This window comes from Neurospora tetrasperma, assembly GCF_000213175.1.
Source record: "Neurospora tetrasperma FGSC 2508 unplaced genomic scaffold NEUTE1scaffold_81, whole genome shotgun sequence".
NCBI lineage: Eukaryota > Fungi > Ascomycota > Sordariomycetes > Sordariales > Sordariaceae > Neurospora > Neurospora tetrasperma.
The window spans coordinates 2,569,153-2,592,368 of NW_009799179.1; the positions used below are offsets into that span (position 1 = coordinate 2,569,153).

Here is a 23,216-nt window from a genome sequence, read left to right on the forward strand (position 1 = left end):
CCTTTGGGTTAGATACCGTTACTTTATCGGATTATACAGTTACTTTATCCGTCCCGTCATTTCGATTACTTTCGGGAAGGGCGAGATCAGGAAACGGCCAGAACAGGTATAGCGTGCTCGGCCCCGCTATACTATTAGTACGTCGACGTCATTACAGCCAGCGACCCTTGCTCGCAATCATGGCAGTCAGTTTTGGCAGCAATTGCCAACGCGCCAATTTCAGCGCCTTTAACAGGCAGCACTATGTACATAGGGCAGTGAAGTGTCATTCGGCAACCAGGGATGGAAGAATCAGGGGTGCGGTAGGTACGGCACTTACCGGCAAACGATAGTGCAGGTGTCAGAGACAGGCAGACAGACACAACTTGAAGACGGACGGCAGACGGACCATGATCGACCGTGCAGCAAAATGACGTAGAATGGCGGGGCAACTTTGTCTTTGAAGCTTCCACCAAGCCCTCCCCTGCCTTTGGCTGCCAACCATCATCGTCATGCAACCGCAACGCAATGCACGGTGGAGTGTCTGTCTTTCCATGTGGTCGTACAGGCATATAAGGAACGCATCGGTCACACACTCCAAACCCTTTTCGTAGAACATCACTGCTTCCAATCCATTCAAGCCACTACTCTACTACTACTACAATAATCAAGAGAACATCTTTCTCCAACCAACAAGGACCAACCACAAAACCAAACCCGCAAATCACCAATCCCATCAAAACTACCAAAATGGCCTCCAACCCCAACAAGCCCGGTGCCCCCCTCTACTCCCAGGCCGTCTCCCAAGACGCCGGCGAGCCCGTCACTGCCGAGCAGATCGAGAAGGCCCCCAAAACCCTCGCTTCCCTAGAGAAGGAGCAGAAGAGCTCCACCGAGAAGAAGGATGAGAGCAAGACCGAGAGCTCCTCCACCTCCAACGATGATGCGCAAAAAGAAAAGTCCCCCGGCCTCCTCGCGAGCGCCACCAGCACCGTTACCGGCGCCGTCGGCAGCGTAGCCAGCGGCGTCACCACCACGGTCGGAAACACCACCGCTTCCGTCGCCAACACGGTTGGCGGTGTAGTCGGCGCTGCCTCGCGCGGCATCGGCGAGACCATTACCAGCGTCACGGGCGGCCTCGGAAAGCCTGTTGGCGAGACCATTGCCAGTGTTGGTACCAGCTTCGAGGGCGCCGTCAGGGGCAAGAGCGAGGAGAAGGACGACAAGGAGACCACCAACAAAAAGAAGGAGGAGGAGAACAAGTAAAGGATCGGATACCCTACACATTTCAATTGCATTAGGAGTTTGTTGGTTTCGGGATGCATGCATGAATGAATTTGTGAAAGCATTTTCGTCACAAAGGATATTGCTTGGTGTTTTTGCGAGCCGGGTCACTACAGCGCGGGAAGCATGTTTGACTCCGTCAGTGGAAATCTCGCATTTGGGCTTGAGTCTCGCACGTAGGAGACGTGTGTGTGTTGAGAAGATATAATAACACGATACCCCCATTTGAAACACTTGATTTCGTTCCATATGATTGCTCTTGTGCTTGGTTTACGTATTGTCTTCGCTAATCTGTTGTCAAGCTATTGAAAATATCAGGCCTCAAGGAGGTTTGAAATTATCACTCAACAAGCACCGAGAACTGTTTGTATTCATTCACGAACGAGTGACAAGTCACCACATAATTCACTTGACTTCTCAGCACGGCGAGGAACTATTAAGTTTTTGGAGACGATAGTGGTATTCGTATGTTTCTAGACTACTCTGATTTCCACTTATCCTTTTCCGTTACCACTACAAACTCAAACAAATTCTGTCGTCTCCTTGTACCTCGCTCAGTCCTGGTAAACTTGGTTGTCTGCACAGGGTCTGATGCGTGGACCAGCGTAGCACCCGATGGATGATGAATGTCATGATGGTTGATTCTCTAACTGTTGAGGGAGCTGAAGGCTCCGTTGACGGGCCTTATATATAGCTCATACCCAAAGGTAGCTGCTTCCCTCAACGGGCTTCCCTCGGCGGGTCCCATTGTGTACCTCGTGGTTTCCTCACGAGAAACCCCGAGTCAGGGTCAGAGGCGTCCCAACACTCCCGGGACGTTCAGCGGTGCTGACGCACTTTGGCAAACTTCTCCTTCTTCTCCTTTCTTTTCCTTCTTCTTCTCCTCCTCCTTCCGCAAGCGGCGCTTCCTCTGTTCTTCCGTCTCATTCGGGTCAGGAGCGGGCCCGGCAGGAGAGGTGCAGAGCTTTACATCGCTGAACAATCAACCCGATCAAGCGGAAGTGAAGGTGAGATCAAGGTGAAGGTCCTGTCAACCTGGATTCTTGCCCCGCGGTCTACAAGTGACAGGGTCGCTGACGAACTCCAGCGAGCGGTTTCCTCCATCGCTATATCTCCAGGATCCCAACTGGCTCTTCTGTTGCTTCTTGCGCTCAGTCTTCTCCTCGGCGGTCTCGCCGTTGTGCTTCTTGCGCTTCTTGTTGTCGCCGGCCTCCCCGCTGATATTCCTCTCCTTTCGTAGAGCTTTTTGTGAGGGCAAGGCTTCTTGGTTGTTGGTGGCTATGACCATGCAAGGTAGGCGATGAGCTGATGGTTGATGAGCTGGTTCAACGATTAGTCATGTTTCTAATGGGAGAGAAAGCGAGGGATAGGCATATAGGTAGGTACTTACTGCTCAACCCCCCGGCTTAATGTTGAAGCCGTTGGGTCCAACAAACCGTCCGCAAGATAACCTCGCTCGGTAGGAAGGTCCGGATTCAGACTGCCCAGGCATACAATATCTGGCAACTCCGTTAGTTCTCCCGCTCGTGGTCATCGGTCCCATCATGATCGGAAAGAACGGGGAGGCCATGTGAGGTGTGGCCGAAATTGAGGGTCCCCTCCAATGGTGCTTGGGAATATTCTTTGGTGATGTCGGTGAATTGTACAGATTGGATGAGCACATACCTAGAGGTACCTCTACGTTCCTTGGCCTTCGCGGAGAGCTTCTTGAACTTTAAAACAGAGATCTGTGTAACCAGGGCACACGCCATTACTGTTGTGGATAAGGGTGCAGAGGGGGACACGGCGTAGCGCCTTCGCCGGGCCTGATCCCCATGATGGCGTGTGCCTGGATTCGGTGGTGGTGATGGCGATGCTTGTTATTCTTGGCCTATGACGGGACGTATGTTTTGTCCCGTCATCGGCCAGCACAATCGAAAAACCGGAGACTTGACCACTGTGGTTCATGAATGGTCAGCAACTGAACCATACCTGTAGGTATACGATAACGAAATCTCACAATACTTTGACAGGATGGGAGGGCCCTTGAGGAGGAACTCAACCCCTCGCCGCACGACGTGTCTTGTTGAGGAGAAGGAGGAGGAGAGAAGAAGATAGGTACCTAAAGGTAAGTAACCGGTTGGGGTTGAGAGTTGAAAGTTGAAGTCCAAGGAGGCAGGAGAATGCGAGAGCAAATACTTGATGACTCAAGTTCGAGCCGTGAAAGAGCTGAAGAGTTTTGTAAAAGAGGCATGTACCTCTAGATTGTGCGGCGAAGTACCTCTAGGGCAAGATCTCGTGCACATGTACAATCGGATACGGAGCAAAAGTGGAAGGCACCTACTGCGGTCTATTAACGGTCCGGCGATATCTGGTATGGAAGGTACTGTACGGTAATAAACTTGCCGTACGAGAAGAACGCCGGTAAAGAGGATGGCCAACCAAAGAGGTAGTATACTCCCCTAAATAACGATCCTGAGTGAGTACATGTACCGTAACCGCCTCGGCTAGGACATGCTAGCCTCAGTGGCTCTACTGAGCCGTTCCCTCGTCCTTCGTTCGTTGCCTTCCAGCTCCGTTGACTGTGTTGACTCCGTTCCCCTTGAGTTTCGTTCGGCGCTCCGTTCCTCACTCTGTCCGACATCCTCAACCGGAGCCCCGACTTGGGCTTTATCTACGTCCATTTGCCTCCGTCGTTCGTCTGCAAACCGGGCCATCTGCGCTCGGTTTCGTGCTATCCGCCTTCGCCTTCTGGCCCTGTTCTTCAATATCCCCGAGTAGACACATGCAGCCGAAGCCATAATTATAAACAATGCATGAAGAAAGCTGCATCGACAAGTTCGACGTCAGCAATGGCATCAATGTCAAAGAAAGACCATCTTGACTCCTGCGACCGGGGAAAAAGGTGTGAGGAGCAATCAACAACGTGAGTGTTGCGCCAGCATCACACACTTCAATCGGACCCAATGACTTACCAAAACACAATCATGAAGATCATTGCTTTACTCTGATCCCTCCTCCATCGTTCCCGCGTGGAATCTGTTCTAAGTCTGTCCTGAACTGGATCGTTGTCGATAAGCCCTAGAAGGAGAAAGCAAAAGGTGCTACCAGCGCAAATCAAGACGTCGAAGCACACGGCAATGACATTGATCGGTCGTCGCCGGTCCAAGCACGAAAAAGAGACCATCTCGTATGCGTTTACAAGAACGGCCACGCCCAGCTACACACTCCATGTTAGCAAGAGTCTTACAACTTCAACTGCCATCTTTGCTTAAGCCAAGAGACGTACTGGAAAGAAGCACGGGAAGATCAAGTCCACCCTCGCGTTTGGATCCCCTTTCCATCCATGGTACCACCAACCCATTAAAGCGAGAATCCCCGCCTCATACATCAGGGCCAGGAACCGGGATAGGATTTGCGACAGCTTGAAAACGAGCCCTGGCCCGGCATCATACCTCGAAAGGCTTCGAGAACCCCGTTCGACATCCATCCATACCGTCCATCCACGTTCCGTCACAGTTGCTGATACCTTCCAGTCCTGCTTCCACCCCTAAGCAAGCGGGAATTGTGTGAAGTATCGGGGAAGCTCTTCGGAACACGGTGTTGAAAACCCGAGGTTTTCGGGATTGTCCAATGGGTCTCTCTAGAGGTCAGCTCCAAGCTACCAACCACCTCAAACTCCTCTTCAGTCCTCCCAAAAGCTGGTTTCCTTGACCACTGCTGCTTTCCAAGCATGAGCTAACCTCTAACTGCGCCCGGCCGGTTCCAGATATTGAGTTGTCGCCGTCGTTGTCGCCGTTGGTCCGAGCACCGAACAGAGGGAAGAAAAGGAGAAAAGACAAAAGGAAGCGATGGAAGGTTAAAGAGGAGGAAACCATCATCATAAATCCATCTTGTCCCAAAATCCGGCAACAGCGAATCTCAGCTCCCAACGTCAGCAGACATGGGCACTACGGCACCGATTCTAAGCACTAGCGGAACAAGGCCCAGCGGCGGCCAGCAACCGACGACTCGGAACGGCGAACGAACGGGAAACCCCAGCCACCAAAGATTTCTTCGAGACCCAATCCAGGTCGTGAACCCTGCATGTGCAGAGAGGCTGCAGCGAGCAGCGCGCCTGTAACATAACGGGCTGTTGCCTGTCGAGCCTGTCTGAAAGGGGAATAGGGGCAAGCCACATTTGGGGTTGGAGGTGCTTGGCAGCATGCTGCCGACCCACGATCCTTCACGACCAAGCTATTCCCGATCGAAAGTGCTACCTCGGATATAAATTGTCCGACGACATACCTAGGTAAGTACACACGTTCTCATCCTTTCGTCGTCTGGGAGAAGACCACAGTCGATGGTTTTTGATGAGCAATATCTGAAGCAGAAGAGTTCGGTGCTCTCTTCCGTCCGAATTAGCCCTCACAGAACCTCTTCCATGTACATCAGTAGGGTAGACTTTGAATCGCGCAGTGTCTCTGCAGGATCGTCAAGGTTGACTCCTGCGGTACCTTTATTCGAGCTACTATTCTACCAGTAAAGAACTTTTCCTTCTAGAACCCGTGGTTGGATGTATCCCGAACTAACGACAACATAGGGGTATATACATGTAATTGGCCCCGACGTCGCCAGCGAACCCTGCCAATAATAACGGCCGCCTACAGCACTGTGTACATTAGTACTGTTAACAAGTGATACTTGTCCCCCTTGCAGTTCACATGTCTGCATGTGCTGTGGACGGTGATGTCGGATCAGGGGGCCATGCCACTGCAGTACTTGTCCTGCGAATGGCATGTGGTGTTTGTATCTATGCTGGGCAACCCAAAGATGAGCTTTGTGTGATGTTAACTGCTGGTTACTGTCTCAAAGGGGTAGCATGTTATTGTTTTGCTTCTTTGAGCAACTGTTTTCAGGGGTATCAGCGGGGGCGGGGAATCCAGACTACCGTGCCCTAGTATCTTGGAGATCTTCCAAAGACATTCTGTGGCCGAACAAACAACAAAGATGCCGTTCAAAGGATTAAGTTCGTCATGGCCAGCGTAAGGAGATAACACAAGGTAGGTACCTTAGGTACCTCTATGGGTTCCCTCTTCCTGGGAGCCGCAGCCGATAGTAATAGACTTTTTCCTGGGGCGGTGGGCCGCTGAAGGCTCAACTGCAAGGCTGACCACAAAGCTTGCAATGTCCTAGATAATATAGCCAGTAGAAGATGAAACGGATCGAAAACTTCGACCAGAATACGTAAAACTGTGGGAAATACTGGATGCGGTCGAACTTCTTTCTGCTCAAGCGCTATCAAGCCATGCAAGGCCTTACTACCTTCCCCGTTTACGTAGGCATGGACAAGAAGTAACCAAGCAATGCCCAAGCAGAGAATCTAGGTAATCAGCATATTGAAGTTAATTCACCCAAGACACCAACAACATGCAACCGCTGTACACAAAAATTTTACAAGGATAATAACTTCCATAGTGATCACCTTCACATCTCATTCTCTTGCATCGAAGGAAATAACCAGGCACTTTGCACGTATTCCAGCTGAGCAAATGCCAGAATCGGCAATCACTACCTATGTACTCGATTGGCAAAGAAATTACGCCATTCACTCCTTTCCTTTCACTCCGTTCCTTCCCATCGGCCTTCTCTGTGCCCCTCGGGCCCGAAACACTAAGCCAGCCCCAAGGAAGCCGCAAAGAAAGCTCAACACGCAGTCTCCCTGCCCCTCCTGGCTGTCTTTTGTTGAGCCTCGTGGTCCGTTAGGTCTGCACTTTGAATTACACGAGAACGAGTACCTAACCTTGATGGACCTGGTTGGCACATGCAGATGACCAACGGCTTCATTCACCTTTCTTCTAAACCACAAGGCAGGCAGACAGCGAGGTACATGTACGAAACTGCGTAAACACTCACCTTGGTTCGTTCTTGTAACCCAACCTTATATTCGCTGAAGAAGCCTCTTTCCAGATGACATCGACAAAGGCAGAGGACCTTGATGGCCAGCCCCAAGTCCGTTCGTTCCTGCCTTTCTTGTCAAACTTCCCCAAGACGTTCTGGACTGGAGGTCCCAATCATTACCTCTACTGTAACCACGCAGTGCAGGTGTAGCAGTCAAATGACCCCACTGCGGTCAGGTCCCCTTCCACTTCTCTGCTTATCTTCCATTATGGCTTGCAGGCTTTTACGTATATGCAGGAGCTGGGGCTTCTCCAAAGTTGGGACGAAAGCGGGGCTGGGACTTCTTCTATTCCACTCGAAATCACAAATTTCCATCTGCCGATTTAGACCCAAACCCTCTGGTTCGTAAGGATGGGAGCAGTGTTTCCGAGGTGGACTTTGTTGCCGGTTGGTAAGGCTAGCCCTTCCCAAGCTAAACCTGGAAGCAACCAAGGGTTAGGATAGAGTGAGCTCGTCCAGGTTAGCGATGCTGATACGGGAACTGTGACGGCGAGAGGGGAGGAGTCAATGATTTTTACCATAACTGAGGATATACCCCCATTCACTGGGAGGGTAGGGCAATTTTCAGTCTGGTGATGTGAAAGGAGGCTGCCCTGCCGAGAAGACTTAGTTGTAAGCTGCCAGCCCTTTCAATAGCCCGCGCCGCGTTACAGTGATGGCAGACATAAGGTCCGCGTTGACACCTACCAGACACGTCATACATGCTCATCGAGGATATTCGCCTCAATCCCCGTTATTATTGCTCTCGACTCAAGTCAGCTCATTCATTGTGTAATACAATGTTCATATCCGTGTCCGGAACAGAACATACCCAAAGTAGTAGACAAGGCAGGCAAAACTGGAAGTCTTTCAACGTTGGTGCAAATCATCTTTCGCTCTTCTTATTTGAACATAGCAGTCCATTTCCCATTTTTACTTCCCTCTTAGTGTTGTTAGTACTTGGGCTTTTCAGAAGCCTCCCATGTGAATGCTTGAAAGACTCTGGAGAAGCATGGTAATGAACGGGCTGTGATGGACAGGGCTGCTCGGCCATAATCACCATAAACGTTACTGAGTGAAGATATGCCGAAACGCCACTTTCACCGTATCCAGAATTATCAAGGATGACTGAAAGTTCGTCTCTGGGACATGGATGGCCATGACATAGGTAGTTAAGATGCGTCCTGTGAATGGTCAGCCTTAGCTATGTATGGGAAGGGCTCGGGCTTGGGCAGCATCAATTGTATGTATGGATGCGAAGCGAGGAGAGTGACGCACGATGCATCAACCATAGCCTCAAACTCATCTTAAAGATAATCAAGATAAAGGGCACAGCAAGGCTCGGTGGAGATCATAGCGAAAATCAAGTGCAACAAAGGACAAAAGACTGTGAAGCACAAAGCACAACGAAACGAGGTATAGCGAAGTGATTTAGCGATGCTAACCCATAGATAATCCGCCACACGCACAGGAAACTGTGAAAGCCAACCTAAGCTAACTCGTGACGAATCTGTCAAGATATCTTTGTATCTGGGTTGCGGAAAAACTTCCCATCGCTCGATCGTCCAGATGAAATGAACGAAAGCAACAATGCTCGCCGTAAAACCAATCTAAAGACGCATTGACAAGCAAGAATTTTGAGACTAGACCACATCCTCTTTCCATCGTAAAACCCATGATCATTTTGAAAAACTCCGCGCAGCAAGCCATTTCGTAGAGTAGACCAGAAAGACCCGTACGACGCCCCAAGCAAACCCCAAACGACACAAACAACTCGAGCAAAAAGTGGCCACCTCGTCGTGGCTATCGGACCGAGAAGAATGATGGGAAATGCTCAAGCCAACCGGTTACCTGGGGACGTTTTGATTGCCGGTACGCCACACCCCAACGCCGAGCGATGATCAACCATAAGCATAGGCAGAGCGTGATTACTGTTGAATGTTGTTGTTAGCACAGACTAAAATGTTGTTTGAGAAAAGAAACAGGTTGTTGAAAAGAATTGAAGAAAAAAGTTGTTGTCATGTTAGGTCGTTGGGCTGATTAGGTCCAGAGGTTGTGTGGCTCCCGAGTCTCATTTCATTCCGCCGCGGCGGAAGAAGCGGCCAACTTGGCCATGTGAACCACTGGGTTCAGTCTTAGGCTTGGTGATTCGACCGTTGAGAACACGGCCGTTGCTGCCGACTCTGCCACTAGCAACTCTGCTGGTGGGCTGGCGGCGACGTCCAGGGTTGGACGCCTCGAAGGTCACCGGCGGGGGGGTTACGGTGTAGAGAGTGGCAAAAGCCAAAACAGGAGTAGCCGGGGGTTGCGGGGAGCCGGCAAGCTGAGCCGGGGAGGGGGCCGGGGTATACTGAATACGAGGGGTCTGGCCTACCAAAGCCGGGGGCGGTCCACCGTTGCCGCCGAAGTGAGGAGCGCCATAAGGACCAGCAGGGCCGGGCGGAGGAGGAGGGCCCATGTAGTGAGGCGGAGGGGGGGCGGGGCGGTAGGGAGTACCGACGCCGGAGTTGTTCTGGGAGCGACCCCAGGAGAGACGGACGCGAGAGTTGCCGATCGGATAACCCTGCATCTGGTTGATGGCCATCTCGGCCGCGTGGCGGTGGACAAACTGAACAAAACCGCATCCCTTGCCGGGAGGGATCTTAACGTAGGTAATTTCACCGAAACCTTGGAAGAAGGAGCGGAGCTCATCCTCAGTGACGTAGCCAGAAAGACCGCCGACGAAGACAGTCGTGTTGTTGGGGTCGGTAAACTGGTTCATGGGCTGCATCGGGTTGAAACCGGAATAGTACGGCTGGGGGGGAACTCCCCACTGAAGGTTGGTCGCGTGAGCGGGGACAGGGGCCATCATGGGGTTGGCGGCATGGGGTGCATGAGCGCCGTACTGATGAGTTCTGCTAAGAAGTGTTAGGACCGCGTTCAAAAGTATAAAAGGGCAAAGGACTAACCTAGTCTTCGGAGTCGCGGTGCTAATTCTCATCGGACGATTGCCACAATAAACGCCTTGCATCTCGACGAGCGCCCTCTGCTGATCTCCTTCGTCTGAAAAGCGAACAAATCCGTAGCCGCGGGATTGACCGGTCATGGCATCGGTCATGATCTTAGCTGACTTGCAGGACGGGAAGCGAGACTGGAAAAGCGAGACGAGGACAAACTCGTTGACCTCGGGACCCAGATCGCCGACGAAGATGCTATACTCGGGGCCACGGTCATCGCTATATTGCTATCAGTCACATGTTCAGTGGGTGACAAGCAGATGTGTACGCACCGACGGTCAATCAGACCACCGCCGGAAGCCCAGTTCAGCTTGAAGGCACGGTTGCTGTTGGGAACCGGGGTGCCGTTCAGGTTAAGGGCCTTCTGAGCGGCCTCAGGGGTGGCAAACTCAATGAAGCAGTAGCCGGCGTTGCTGTGGTTCGGATAATGTAAGTATACAGGAGCGGCAGGACGCAAGGCAATGATCAAGATAGCAGAGATACTCACCCAGAGTTGCGATCGCGGATGACCTTGACCTGAACTGTCTCGCCGAGGACAGTGGTGAAAACGTTCTTAATAAAGTTCTCGTCCATCCAGCCTTCCATCTCGCCCATCCTGAAACCGAAGTCAGACCTCATTCATGAAGACCACAGTGAACACAAGGTTATAAGCGAGCCTAATGGCTTGGTACTTACCACAGGGTCTTGCTGGCCTCGTTGGTGCCGGGCTGAACAAGGGCGGCGGGGGCCTGGAAGTTGGCCTCAGAGTTGCCGTTCATGGTAGGAGCGGCGTTGTTGGTGCCGGGGGCTCCGGGAGCAGTGTAATCGGCCATGATCCTTTGCGCTGTCAGTCTAGTTCAGGAAGCGGCACGAGAGCATGAGATCTCGGCGACAGGTGACATTCGTGGTGAGGCGGACGCGACAGAAGATCGAAAGAGGAATGATCGGGTAAAAGAGGAAGCGGGGAAGATGGAAAGACGCGTGTGACTGCTGGCAGAAGGGTCCAAAGTAGAAAGATAAGAGAGGGGATTGTTGCCACAGGAACAATGAAGGAAGCTGGAGGAAAGTGGGTATACGCAAGATGGGAAGGCAGATATAAACACAAAGTTGGGAGTGAGGTGAGATGGCAAGAAGTGTAAACGGCTGAACAATGACTGGACTTGTCCTTGTCCGAACTCTGGGCTGTTGTCCTGGATATGAACAAACGTCGTACCCGAAAAGGACGCGGGGTGTGGGAGATTCGAGGATGAAAACCGCGAGGGTATGCTTCTCGAGCGTCAAAGAAGTGGTGGAAGGGTGCAAAGTGATGCCTTACCACTTCGACAGCAAGTTGGTTGCGCAAGGCAAGGGTTGCTGAGGTGTAAGAGTGGAAGGTATGGCACAGAGGCCAGGGCAGGTGGAAGGCGGTAGTGGTAGGGTAGGGTACGTAGAAGTTGAAGGCAGGAACTGCGAGTTGAAGGACAAGGATGGAAGTTTGCCCAGAGTGGAGAAATTTTTGAGTAATGCTCTGCGGTCCCGATATTTTTGCCAATGATGTGGGCACTGCTCAGTCACTCGGCCGAGTCCAGACAAGACCCTCTTGCCAGACTGCGCAAGCGCGCCTGCAGCATGCGCAAGCAGCTGTGAAGATGGCAAGGAAACTGCGATAGCGAGTGCCGGAAGTAAACAACAAGATCAACACTTACAAGTTGCGCAACTCGGCGACCGTGTCGATGCGAGGTTTAGGTGAATGCGGTATGTGCCGCAAGTGCGTGACGCGTCTCTGAAAACTCCTCATGCTGTCAGCTTTGACGAGTGTTGTGACGAGTGTTGTGAGAGGGGACAATCCAGGCCAGAACCACTGTCCAAAACACAATTTATATCCCGACATCCAGAGTGAGCTGCCTGATCCATTTCAGGCAGAGACACAGTAGGGCCATCCGTGACGCAATAGGATTCTGCTCATATGCAAAGGCCAGAATGCGGAACACCTAATGTGCTCAAGTGCTCACCACATGGGATGAAAGGGAAGTACAAACACAGGAGGAAAGGAGGCAGACACTCACCGGTGTCGGGCGAAGTGGACTCAACAAGCAATATGTTGAGCTGCAGTCGAATCGAGCGCTTCTTAGAGTACCGTTACGCCTAACAAGAACGTACTATGACGAACGAGTTGGCCGTGATGAGACGACAAACTGAAGACAGGAAGAGGGTGGTTACCTGTATCCGGCAAGATTTCGGGACGAAAGAGAAAGAACAGCAGAGACCTGCGAAAGTCGGAGTATTAGTAAACATTTGAGATAGCATGAATAGGCCCGTCCGTGCAAGATGGAGGCGGCATCCGTTGGCAACTCTTGTCATCCCAACTTCAATGTTTGGCCGCTTTATGTAAAGCAAGGCCTTTACACACGCTCTCGGCACTAGCGTTAGTTTGGCCAGGCCGGCCATCAACGGGTCCATCTTTAAACCAGCTTTGAGCAACTGCTGAGCAGAAATCGTAGTAGGCCACCGACGACGAAGAGCCTGGTATCGAAGGATGCGACATAGCGGCGTCAAGACCGACTACTTGTCCATCTGCTTGCCGGGCGTGTGATGTAGATGTAGATAGCGTCGAGTCCCATTCTTGATCCATTTCTTTGCAAGCCCGCCCGTGTGCCGTCTCACACGCTGAGTAGCAGGCGTCCCGTTGTGACTCAAGCCTGGAACGTGTGGGCCGCGGAGAGATCGTTGGAGACTTAAAAGGTCGAAAGTCTCGCCGAATGAGTGTAAATTTTGGCAGGCGGGATATGAATCTTCGTTGCCCATAAATAAGGCCATTGAGAAGAGAGGATCATTGTAGGAAAGGATCCGAGAGAGGGCGTGAACACCACCAATTCTTCTCACGGACTATCCAGAGACTCCATCTGTCCTGGGAACACACAGAAAGATCTCTCGGTCTGTGAGGTCCTCGACGTGGCCCACCGATCTCCATGTATTATGTTCATGTTCTCCTCCCTCCTCGATTTTCAAGGGCCTCCTGTTCCATTGAGTGTTTCCCATCTCTCGCTTTGGACGTAGTATTTTATCGAATCAGCGTTGCAGCGCGCTGTGTGGGCAGCGTAACGAAGTCTGGGAGATCGGGGCTCGGGATGACGCCGGAGGACGGAGAAGGAAGTGCAATTCGGGGACCCTCGGACCTCTGAAGGGGGTACTCGTATCTTCGAATCGCGTGTAATCGAAGTTATCTGTTGGATGGGCCATTCCGGTAGATGTCCTATAGCTCTTTGCCAGAGAGCTTGGGAACAGTCACAACTACACAATAGCCGAGCTTCGCCGGGCACCACGCCGACGAACAGGATATCGCTTGCCACGGCACACGCAGCTTGCAAGCACGGGATGAAGGGGAGACGAGACCGGCTGGGGAGCAGGACATGGCCAAGTGGTTGAACTTACTCTTTAACAGCACTGGAAGCTGAGCAGTGTCCTTGCGTGTTTTTTTCCAACTGGAGGAAGGGACAGGACCAATTGCTATGGGAGCCGCCAGTTCAGCATGGCGTCGACGGGCACCAGTAGGAGGATAATGGAATACGGACCTTGTCACGACGCTAATGACGACTTTGGGGGTTGCTGGCGGTACAGGAAAACAACCGCAAGGCACGAGAGAAATAATCGAAAGCCGAAAGCCAAGAGGACGTTTGGTGCGAGTAAGGCAGGAATGAAACCCTCTGGAGATGTGCACCACACACGGCAAAGCAAACGCAGACGACTCCAATGAAAAGAGAAGTGAAGAGCGGAAAGCAGATGAAGAAGAAAGGTGGAGGGAGTCCTTGCTACATAAGTGGTGGTAGAAGTAGAAAAAGGTGAAGAAAGAGGACGAGGAATAAATGTGGTGGAGTTTCCAGTTTTCGGGCAGAGCAAAGCTAAAAAAACGTAAAAACTTGGAAAGTTCGCGCCGTTCCTCGCTTTCAGGCGTGTATATTACGGTGCGCCGACGTATCGCCTGACGCGGGGACCGACCAAGCCCAGAGCAGATTTTCACACGCAGCGGGTGTTCAGAGTCACGGTACCTAGTGTACTGTGTCCGCCATCGATACCTCTACTTTTTCCCCGCTGCAGTGATGTACGGTTCGTTACTACCTGCAGCGAAGTCTTCTTTACGCCGCTAACGAGGATCCTGGCACAAGCCGCAATGGTGGGCATGGTGGGGAAGTGGAAGGGGGGGGAGGCCGACGCCATGACCGCGTTCTAGCGCATTGATGATACTATCATGTGCGGATGTACCCGAGACCAAGGTGTACTTGTTTTGCACGGCCGGTTTGGCCATGTCCGTTAGGTACCAAGCTCCGCTGGAGTGACTTGCATGAACTTGCACCCTGTTAGTGCAGATCACCAATTGCGTAGGGAAAGAACTAACGTGGACTGGGATGAGAAAAAGATATTCCTCAGAGCAGGTAGGTACGATGCAAAACGCTCTTCTTCCCACGCCGCGGCCTCAACAACAAGAGCAGGCAGCTTCCTCCAATTCCCACTACTTCAACCTGCAGGAACCTCAAATATTAGGGCACCCTCCCAGCGGTTGTATACGGCGCAAACCCTCTCCTGTCTGGTCTAAACTGAAGAAACAGGCTGGAAGACGTCTGTTTTCGAACAGTAGGAAATGTCTGTAGCAGCATGTCTGTCCCGTGGGCATAAACATGGCCAGATATGACGGAATCGCTCTCAACGTGTCCGCATTAGCACGCGCATGGTGAATGTTATCGAGGCCCGGTATATATGCACTCTCCTTGATAAGTCAAGCTTCTGCCAGCTGTGAACGGAGGCAGTGAATCGCATACCGGAGTTGCTTGCTTCGGGCTTCCGTCTTTCTGGCTACCGGTGCCTTGGGCGTCCAAAGTCTCCAACATCTCCCGGTACCTTCCTCTAGTAGTCAGTGCGTTCCATCTGTATGTACGTGGGAGGGAGAGCCAGGAGTCAAGGCTAACCATTATTGTGGCAAAATGCATTTTTGGTCGGTGATAAGAAGCAGATGGGATGATTCGTGGTCATTGGGGGCCTGTGATGGAAAGCAACTTGGTCGTCGGACTGGACTAGGTAAGCCCGCGCGCTCATCCTTTATGTGTCTGGTGGCGGTGATGAAGAGTGTAACTTGATAGACGCTTAGCGGTCACAAAGCGCTTCCAACTCGGTAGTGAAAGCGTGGCCGGCTTCAGGATTCTCTGATAAGGCTCCAGAAAGCTGCTTTCGGTAGGACGGTGGCAGCAGTATCAGGAGGGAGAGAAAAGATATGTACCACGAATCTTGTGAGGATGCGTGAATGGAACCTCCAAGCAATGCAAGTCGCAGAAAAACTGGGCGTGTTTTGCCCCGGAGCAAGTGGACGAATCAAGAAATGGGAAATTCGCATTGACAGGGCATAATGGGGGTGGGAAAGATGCTTTAAAGTTCCAAGAACCCCGAATGTCGTGCATCTCCAGCAACCACGCGGCGCCGCCTGTCACTACTCACTAGCGATCCGTTGTATGTATGTACACCGATCTAGCCAGGTACCTTTTGCTGACTGGTGGGTTTGTCCCCATGTGCCGAACGATCAAATAACAATCCCCATTCTTTAACCCCAATATGCCTCTTGCCTGTCAGCCTGTTACATGGACGACTGGACTTACGACATTAAGCATTGCTTAACCGTCCTGTCCCAGATCTGTCGGATGGGAATTCTCTCATCCAATATCCTGCTTTCAGGAAGAAAATAGTAAAGTTTTCCTCGACGAGAATGGAAAGAGAGGTTTCTGTCAGCGAGAGTTGTCATAAATCCCAGCATGCACTGTTTGGTGTGCGATACAACCTTCCCCGGATCTACAGTTACCTCAATCCGCATTTTACAACCAATGGGGGCGGAGTTTAACCGCCACGATCGAGAAGCATGTCTTGGAGGATGCCTCAACTTTTCTTATCGGCGTCGACATGCTACGCTCTTTAGTATCATGACTTTTTGCAGCCAACACTCCATGCCCCCAGCACCTAACTGCGGCAGGAAGATATGTGCCCAAAATTTGGAATCCAAAACATATACACCATTCGTAACGGGCTTAATGACTGTGATCCGAAGTTTTTCGAGGCAAATCTGCTTAAATTATGCCCATGCTGTTTAGGCCCCAGAGGAGTGAAGGAGGCCTGGATGTCGAAATACATACAGGTAGACTTTGTAGAGACTCAGCGGCTGGTATCATAAGCAACCTTGTATGATTTTTAGAGTGTGTATCTTTAGCCCGTGGGGATGTCCGTAATGGCATAGATACAAACCACCAGATGAAGTGCTTAGTGCTGCCTGTCGGTATGAGCTCTGAAGAGAGTGAGCCGGTTGACTTCCGATAAAGCACGAAAGCAGCTGTAGCATATGGGGACGATACTACGAACTGCGTTCAATGTGGCATTCGGGCTCTCTAGCATTGCAGTACTCACCGAAATTATAAGCCAGATAAGTGTCTGTACATATTGGAAAAGGTCAATCGACGGGCAGTAGGCATAGCGAGGTGCGCTTGCCACCAATTCTGTAATGTACGCTCACGCAGAACGAGTTGCGAGCAAAAGTATCGATCGACATTCGAGCAAGAAAGTCGTTGACGAATGTTTCAAGATGGCCTCTACAGTACTGCCATGGAAGGTACCTTCATCGTGATTAGTCCCAAAACCGGCATTGGAGGACTGGACGGAATGATTTGATGGACTGGACCTTTCCTCCGTTGAATCCATTTGGCCGTTGCTAAAGCTTGCCCAAGCAGTTTTGTCCAATCGGCAGGTCCGGATTCGGCAGCTGCTGTTAACCCTGGACCCACTAGTTGACAAGCGTGATTAGTCATTCATGGCGGGGTTGCGATACGTACCTCAGCCAAGGTACCTGCCAGCTCGCGTGGGCATTTTGTGCCTGCCAGCGAACCATTTGCAGCTCGTCCGGTCAGGAGTGCCCCTGGTTGTCAGTTGTCATCGACCACAATGGATGATCAAGTGAGAGCCAACCGACACGACTATCGACCTAAGCAAAGAGATACCATCCATACCACACAAAGATCGCCAGGCACAGCTGGATGACGAGGATTTAAAACGTGGCGATGCCTGCCTAATAGTGTAGTTCACCTCACCATTTAATTTGACTGTTATTGTCCTCTGCGCGATTGCGACTGTCGCATTCTGGAGTGAAGCCTCCAATTCAACTCCCATCATCATCACCAGAACAAGCACAGATATCGTTTCATTTACACCAGATAGTGCAACATGGCGACCTCATCAACCGAACAAAGAGAGCTTGACCTTGTGGAAAAGGTGGATTTTCGCATTCTCGCCGTGGCCAACAACGAAGAGAAGCTACAGCAGCTTCTCAAAACATTCCTGCCACCCTTACTCCTGAAAGCCGGCAGCGACTATGCTTCAGTCCGCAACAAGGTCTGTCATCATAAGTCGCGCTCGTCTTGAGAGACCCAACCTGCGTAAATGCTCACATTGCCATGTCCGCAGGTCGTTCAAGTATGCCAGAGGCTTACCACTTTCATCAAACAACCCAGCATTGTACTCCCCGTTGCCGCTCTGCTTGACCAATACAAGGCCACAGGGTCACAACTTATCAAGCACTTCGATCTCGTCTTCATTCAGCACAGTATCGTCAGACTAGGTCTGGTAGAACGTCGAGAGCTCATCCCCAAGATCCTCCCTGGGATCGGTTCGGATGTGAGCGCTTCGAGAGCCGGCTTGTTCAACGTCCTCCTCCGTTGTCTTCATGACTTCAAGCTGCCGCCCAGGGGAAGCAAGGAGGATGAAACGCTCCGGGAACAAATAGGCCTCCAGGATCCCAAAGACGCCCAGTTTGTCGCCGACTGGTTGGGAAAGCTGCTATTGTTGCGTATAGCTGCACAAGGCTCTGCGATTTCCCCTGGGCTGGCCCAGTCGGATCTCCCTTTTCTCACACTGAACAAACCCGAGACTTGGAATCCTGCCGAGTCCGGTCTCAGCTTACCCGAGACGCGAATTCAGGCCGTCAACTTTCTCGCCAGCGGTGCTTTCACGGATCAAGAACGTTTCCTCCCGGCCATCTATGCTGCCTCGAGCTCCGATTTCCGCCTCGCCGGTGTTGGAGATGATATGCTCAAGAGAAGCAAAGTGTCGCTAGAAGACCGAGAGATTGTTCGCCAGCTCTTTGAGGCTCACTCAAGACTACCAGCTCGGTACAGGATACGTATTCTTGGTCTGCTGAGCAAGTCGGAAATATCAACTACCTTCACCGACGAGATCCTAGCAGCTTTCCGTCTAGATGTGGCCACGCAAAGAGAGAGTCCAGATGCTATGCAAGTCGACGGCCCTTCATCGTCTTCTTCATCGTCCGGGCTTGAACTTACCAAGGTACATCGGGCCTTGTTTGAGTTCATTAACTGGGTCGCTCGCATAGGTGCCAGCAAACCGGAATTCTCCAAAATCAGGACCTTGCTTGTTACACTACTCCGGGAGTTCGTTGAGGCACAGGGATGGCCTAAGCCTGAACGCCAGTCTCTTGATGACAACACACTTCGCTCCAGGGCCTACGAGACTATTGGCGTCCTTGCGAAGGGCACGGCCATGTCCGACACAGAGCGCATGGTTTTGGCCCAATGGCTGTTTAAATCGCTTTGCGAAGATCCCACTGCGGACGTCGTTGTCAACATTGACGCCGCTCTCTCCAGTCTTGCCGCAAACTTCAAACCACCTCACAACCCCGACCTGTCTGAACAGCTTCACGCTCTGATCCTGGAATCCATGGTCAAGACGGAAGAAGGCAACATTGTTCGGAGCTCTCGACACGCTGCAACAAAATGGGCGAACCAATGCTTGCCATTTTCCGACATATACGCACGATGGGTTGATATCCTTGCAGTAGCTGGTCGGCGGGATGAGCGGAGTGACGTCGTTGAAGAGGGTCAAAAGGGCTTAGACCCCTGGACGTACTACGCCAACGAGGAGAAATCCCGAACGCTGCCGGCCTGGCACGACATGGTGGTTACCTTCTTCACAAAGACCATATCATACGGTGGCAAACCCGGTGCTGATATGGATATCGATGAGGGATCATCCTTTACCAACTTCCCAGGACAGTGCATTCGAGCCTTTCCTGTTGCTGTCGATTATTGCAAGCGGATTCTCTTCCTCACTGCATTAGAAGACTTCACCATTGAACCGGGCTGGGAACGTCAGTTGAGTGCAACCGTACACTCTGATCTCAAGACCCGGCGTGCGATCCGTGATTACCTGGCCTCCAGCGAGCATAGTGAAGCCATCTTCTGCCTCCTCCGTTCGGCCTTTGACGGCATGCTCTTAGAGGATACCGAGATTGCAGTTGGTTGTGCACGTTCTTTCGTAGAACTTGCTTCCTTCACTCCGAGCAAGATCCTCGCACCATTGGTTCCTCGTGCCGTGGAATTGATGTCGCTCATTACTTCCAACAAGCGGGAGATCCGCCCACTTGCATGCTCGGCATTTGGTATCCTCGCCGCGCATCCGGCTAACAGCTCGGAATCTATCAACATGTTCAAGGGTACCTTGGCTGACATAGCCAAGAACCTCAAGACAGCCGTTGGGTCGGAGCTCAATGCGGTCGAAGGAGCGTTCAACGCACTTGCACATCTCATCTCCAGATCGGTGTACTACTCTACAGACAAGGACAACAACGTCAGCAGTGATCCTGGCAACGTGTTTCCCACGCTTGATTCGGTATCCTCCAGCACGCTTTCAACCCAGGAGGCTATGATCGAGGCCTATAGCCAGCTCTGGACGGCGGGTATCTGCGTACTTCCTGGGGCGGACAAGGATACGATTTCCAAGGCCTTCGTGGATCCCCTGGTTCTCCTTGCCAAAAAGGGCAATGAAAAGGCTATCACCGCTCTCGGGCGACTCGCAATGCCTTTACCTTCTGCGGAAGCATCATCTAGTGAAGAGAGCAGCGATCTTGTTGCCCTCATACTCGAGAAGCTATTTGCTCTCTACGAGCTCAGACAGGCGGAGGTCCATTTCACGGTTGGCGAAGCTATTACCGCCGCCATTGCCTGCTGGGATTCTGAGGTCGTCCAGCTTACGCTGGACGTTGAGGCCAGAGGCGATTCATACCACATTCCCAAGCGATCTAATCGGATTACCGCGGTGTTGGAGAAGCTGCTCGCCGACTGCAAGAATACCAAGCCATCTCTGCTCAAGGCCTCCGGTATTTGGCTCTTTTGCATCATCCAGTACTGTGCTCATCTTGAAGAGGTTCAGTCTAGACTACGCGAATGTCAGGTAGCGTTCATGCGCTTGCTCAGTGCTCGCGATGAACTGGTCCAGGAGACTGCATCCAGAGGTCTCTCGCTCGTATACGAGAAGGGAGATTCGGCGCTCAAAGGTGACCTTGTACGCGATCTTGTGTCATCATTCACGGGATCCGGTCCGCAGCTCAAAGTGGATGAAGAAACAGAACTCTTCGAGGCCGGTGCGCTCCCGACTGGCGACGGCAAGTCCGTTACCTCGTACAAAGACATTGTTAGCCTTGCGAATGAGGTGGGCGATCAAAGTCTTGTCTACAAGTTCATGTCATTGGCAACGAACGCTGCCACTTGGTCCACCCGATCCGCCTTTGGTCGTTTCGGACTGAGCAACATTCTTTCCGAGTCAGAGGTCGACCCAAAACTGTACCCGAAGCTGTATCGGTACCGGTTTGACCCCAACCCGAACGTGCAAAAGTCCATGAATGATATTTGGAAGGCTCTAGTCAAGGATTCCAATGCCGTTATTGAGGCTAACTTCGATGCTATTATGAAGGACTTGCTCAAGTGTATCCTTGGCAAGGAATGGAGAGTTCGCGAGGCGAGCTGTGCTGCCATCTCCGACCTGGTCGCCGGACGGCCTTTTCAAAAGTACGAGCAGTACTACAAGGACATCTGGATGGCGGCCTTGAAGGTCCTCGATGATGTTAAGGGTACTGTGAGAAATGCTGCCTTGCACCTTTGTATTGCTCTTTCAACAACACTGGTCCGCCAGTTGGAAGAGTCAGGCAACACTGCGTCTGCTAGAGCCATGATGAACGAGGCCTTGCCATTCTTACTTTCGGACAAAGGAATCGAGAGTGGAGTGAAGGAAGTCAAGTACTTTGCTACCCACACAGTCATCAAGATCTGCAAGAAGGGTGGAAAGGCACTCAACCCTTACATCGCCACGATAGTCTCAAATCTCCTCGGAAGCCTTAGTACGCTTGAGGCTGATATTGTCAACTACTACTACCAACGAGCTGGAGAAGACGACAGAGACAAGATCGATAAATTCCGGAGCTCAGCGGTCTCTCAGAGCCCGGTCACTGAGGCAATCGAGAGCAGTCTCAGGACAGTTGACGCCGACGTCATGGTGGAACTAGCGCCGGCCCTCGAAGAGGCCATCAAAACAGCCATTGGTATGCCTACAAAGATCGGCTGCAGTCGCGTTCTATCTACTCTGGCAACTCGACATACCGTAGACTTCAAGCCGTACTCAGCCCGATTCCTGCAACTCATGGAGAAGCAGGTGCTGGATCGAAACGACGAGGTCAGCCAGGGTTATGCGCGTGCTGCAGCGTACATTATCCGCGGCTGTCCAGACGAGGCAAAGCTACGCTTCTCGGATAGGGTTTTGGAGCTCTACCTTGAGTCGGAGGACGAGGCTAGGCGTCAGAAGGTTGCAGATGCCGTCCTGGCCCTTTCGAAAATTTCGCCCGACCATTTCAATGCGCTCGAGGGCAAGCTTTTGCCTTTTGCGTACCTCGGAAAGCACGACACCGACGACTATGTCCGGAAAGAATTTGAGGAAGTCTGGGATAAGCACGCCGGAAGCAGCCTTAGCGTTGCTAGATACGTGTCCGAGATCGTCGAGCTTGTTCAACAGTCACTGAATACGGCACAGTGGGCACTAAAGCATGCTGGCGCCCTGGCTATTGCGTCTGCTGTCGCAGGCATCACCAAGGCCAGCGATGTCACTGGACAAGTCAACGTTGAGAACCTCAAGACCTTGTGGCCCGTCTATGAGAAGGCATTGGCCCTCAAGACGTTCCCAGGAAAAGAAAAGCTCCTCGAGCCGTTTCCTGACTTTGTCAGTAAAAGCAAGGTGATCTGGCAGAAAGACGCCTCTTTCGGGGAACAACTAAAGAAAATCGCCGTTCGCGAGGCCAAGAGAAACAACAACGAATACCGGCCCCATGCGTTCCGCTGCCTGTGGAAGTTCGCAGCTGCAAGAGACGACTTGACGATGCTACCGACCATCTCGGAGATCGTGACGCCCTATTTGGACATGACGGCGGACGAGGACGCCATGGATGTCGACGATAAGGCGAGTACCAACAACAAGGCGAGAGGTCTGGATCCGAAGAGTCAGACGGCGTGGGCGGCTATGGAAGCTGTGGCGAAGGGGTACAATCGTGCAAAAATGCAGGAGGATGCGATGGGACAGTTGAAGGAGATTGCGCTTGCGCTGGAGGAAAACGCAAAGAAGCCGGGTTTCAAGAAGCCGTACATTGGCCAGGCTCCGTTCGATGCCATCAGGAGGGTGTTTTGGTATGAATGCGTGTTGGAGTTGCTTGAGGCAGCTATCAAGGGTGGAGAGGATGGAGCTGGATCTCCAGATCCCCAGGTTCTTGAATGGTATTTGGCGACCTTGGATCTTGACAAGGCTGATACTGGAACGGAAGACCAGAGGCTGCTGAGGGCCAAGGCTACCATGGCGGCTGTGGCGATGGGGAAGCTCCCCAAGCATGCGAGTGGTGATGCCTTGTCGGGAGTCAAGGAAAAGGTTGTGAAGGCGTTGGCTGAGGAGCGTTCGTCGGAGGTGCAGCTGAAGTGGAAGGCGTGTTTGGCTCTGCTTGATTAGGACTTTGTGTGACAACGCCCTAGTGTCAAATTCGTAGGAATGCAGGAAGGGACTGCCGGTATATAGCAGACATCATAATGGGAACATACCTCTAGGCTCGAAAGTCCAACATTGCGTACCTTCTCTACATCTCCGCAACTCGAACCTTGGCCACTTGCTATCTCTGAATCCCAAACTCTAAACCCCAGATGCAGGTTGTTGGGGTTGAGGGTTGGTTTTGTAGAGTCTCACGCATAACCCTAA

At 52.0% G+C, this 23,216-nt stretch overlaps 6 protein-coding genes across 6 annotated transcripts; 2 read left to right on the forward strand and 4 right to left on the reverse strand.

Annotated features, from left to right (window-relative positions):
* Positions 1–617: 617 nt before the first annotated feature.
* Positions 618–1,500, forward strand: NEUTE1DRAFT_118599 (uncharacterized protein; the record flags this gene model as incomplete). Its single annotated transcript, XM_009857332.1, has 1 exon — positions 618–1,500. The coding sequence occupies one exon, from the start codon at positions 730–732 to the stop codon at positions 1,243–1,245; it is 516 nt and encodes a 171-aa protein (XP_009855634.1).
* Positions 1,501–2,293: 793 nt separating this feature from the next.
* On the reverse strand, positions 2,294–3,014 carry NEUTE1DRAFT_114010 (uncharacterized protein; the record flags this gene model as incomplete). The annotated part of the gene is made up of 3 exons (XM_009857333.1): positions 2,294–2,583; positions 2,700–2,743; positions 2,929–3,014. 3 exons carry the CDS (start codon positions 3,012–3,014, stop codon positions 2,294–2,296), a joined length of 420 nt encoding a protein of 139 aa, XP_009855635.1.
* A 702-nt stretch (positions 3,015–3,716) lies between these two features.
* On the reverse strand, positions 3,717–5,120 carry NEUTE1DRAFT_132771 (uncharacterized protein; the record flags this gene model as incomplete). The annotated part of the gene is made up of 4 exons (XM_009857334.1): positions 3,717–4,068; positions 4,218–4,462; positions 4,532–4,792; positions 4,986–5,120. 4 exons carry the CDS (start codon positions 5,118–5,120, stop codon positions 3,750–3,752), a joined length of 960 nt encoding a protein of 319 aa, XP_009855636.1.
* A 4,112-nt stretch (positions 5,121–9,232) lies between these two features.
* On the reverse strand, positions 9,233–10,969 carry NEUTE1DRAFT_149626 (uncharacterized protein; the record flags this gene model as incomplete). Its single annotated transcript, XM_009857335.1, has 5 exons — positions 9,233–10,055; positions 10,110–10,376; positions 10,430–10,570; positions 10,645–10,752; positions 10,833–10,969. The coding sequence occupies 5 exons, from the start codon at positions 10,967–10,969 to the stop codon at positions 9,233–9,235; spliced, it is 1,476 nt and encodes a 491-aa protein (XP_009855637.1).
* A 2,207-nt stretch (positions 10,970–13,176) lies between these two features.
* NEUTE1DRAFT_105000 (uncharacterized protein) lies at positions 13,177–14,294 on the reverse strand (the record flags this gene model as incomplete). Its single annotated transcript, XM_009857336.1, has 3 exons — positions 13,177–13,312; positions 13,544–13,924; positions 14,134–14,294. 3 exons carry the CDS (start codon positions 14,292–14,294, stop codon positions 13,177–13,179), a joined length of 678 nt encoding a protein of 225 aa, XP_009855638.1.
* A 3,069-nt stretch (positions 14,295–17,363) lies between these two features.
* Positions 17,364–23,073, forward strand: NEUTE1DRAFT_149627 (uncharacterized protein; the record flags this gene model as incomplete). The annotated part of the gene is made up of 2 exons (XM_009857337.1): positions 17,364–17,531; positions 17,604–23,073. 2 exons carry the CDS (start codon positions 17,364–17,366, stop codon positions 22,971–22,973), a joined length of 5,538 nt encoding a protein of 1,845 aa, XP_009855639.1.
* Positions 23,074–23,216: the final 143 nt, after the last annotated feature.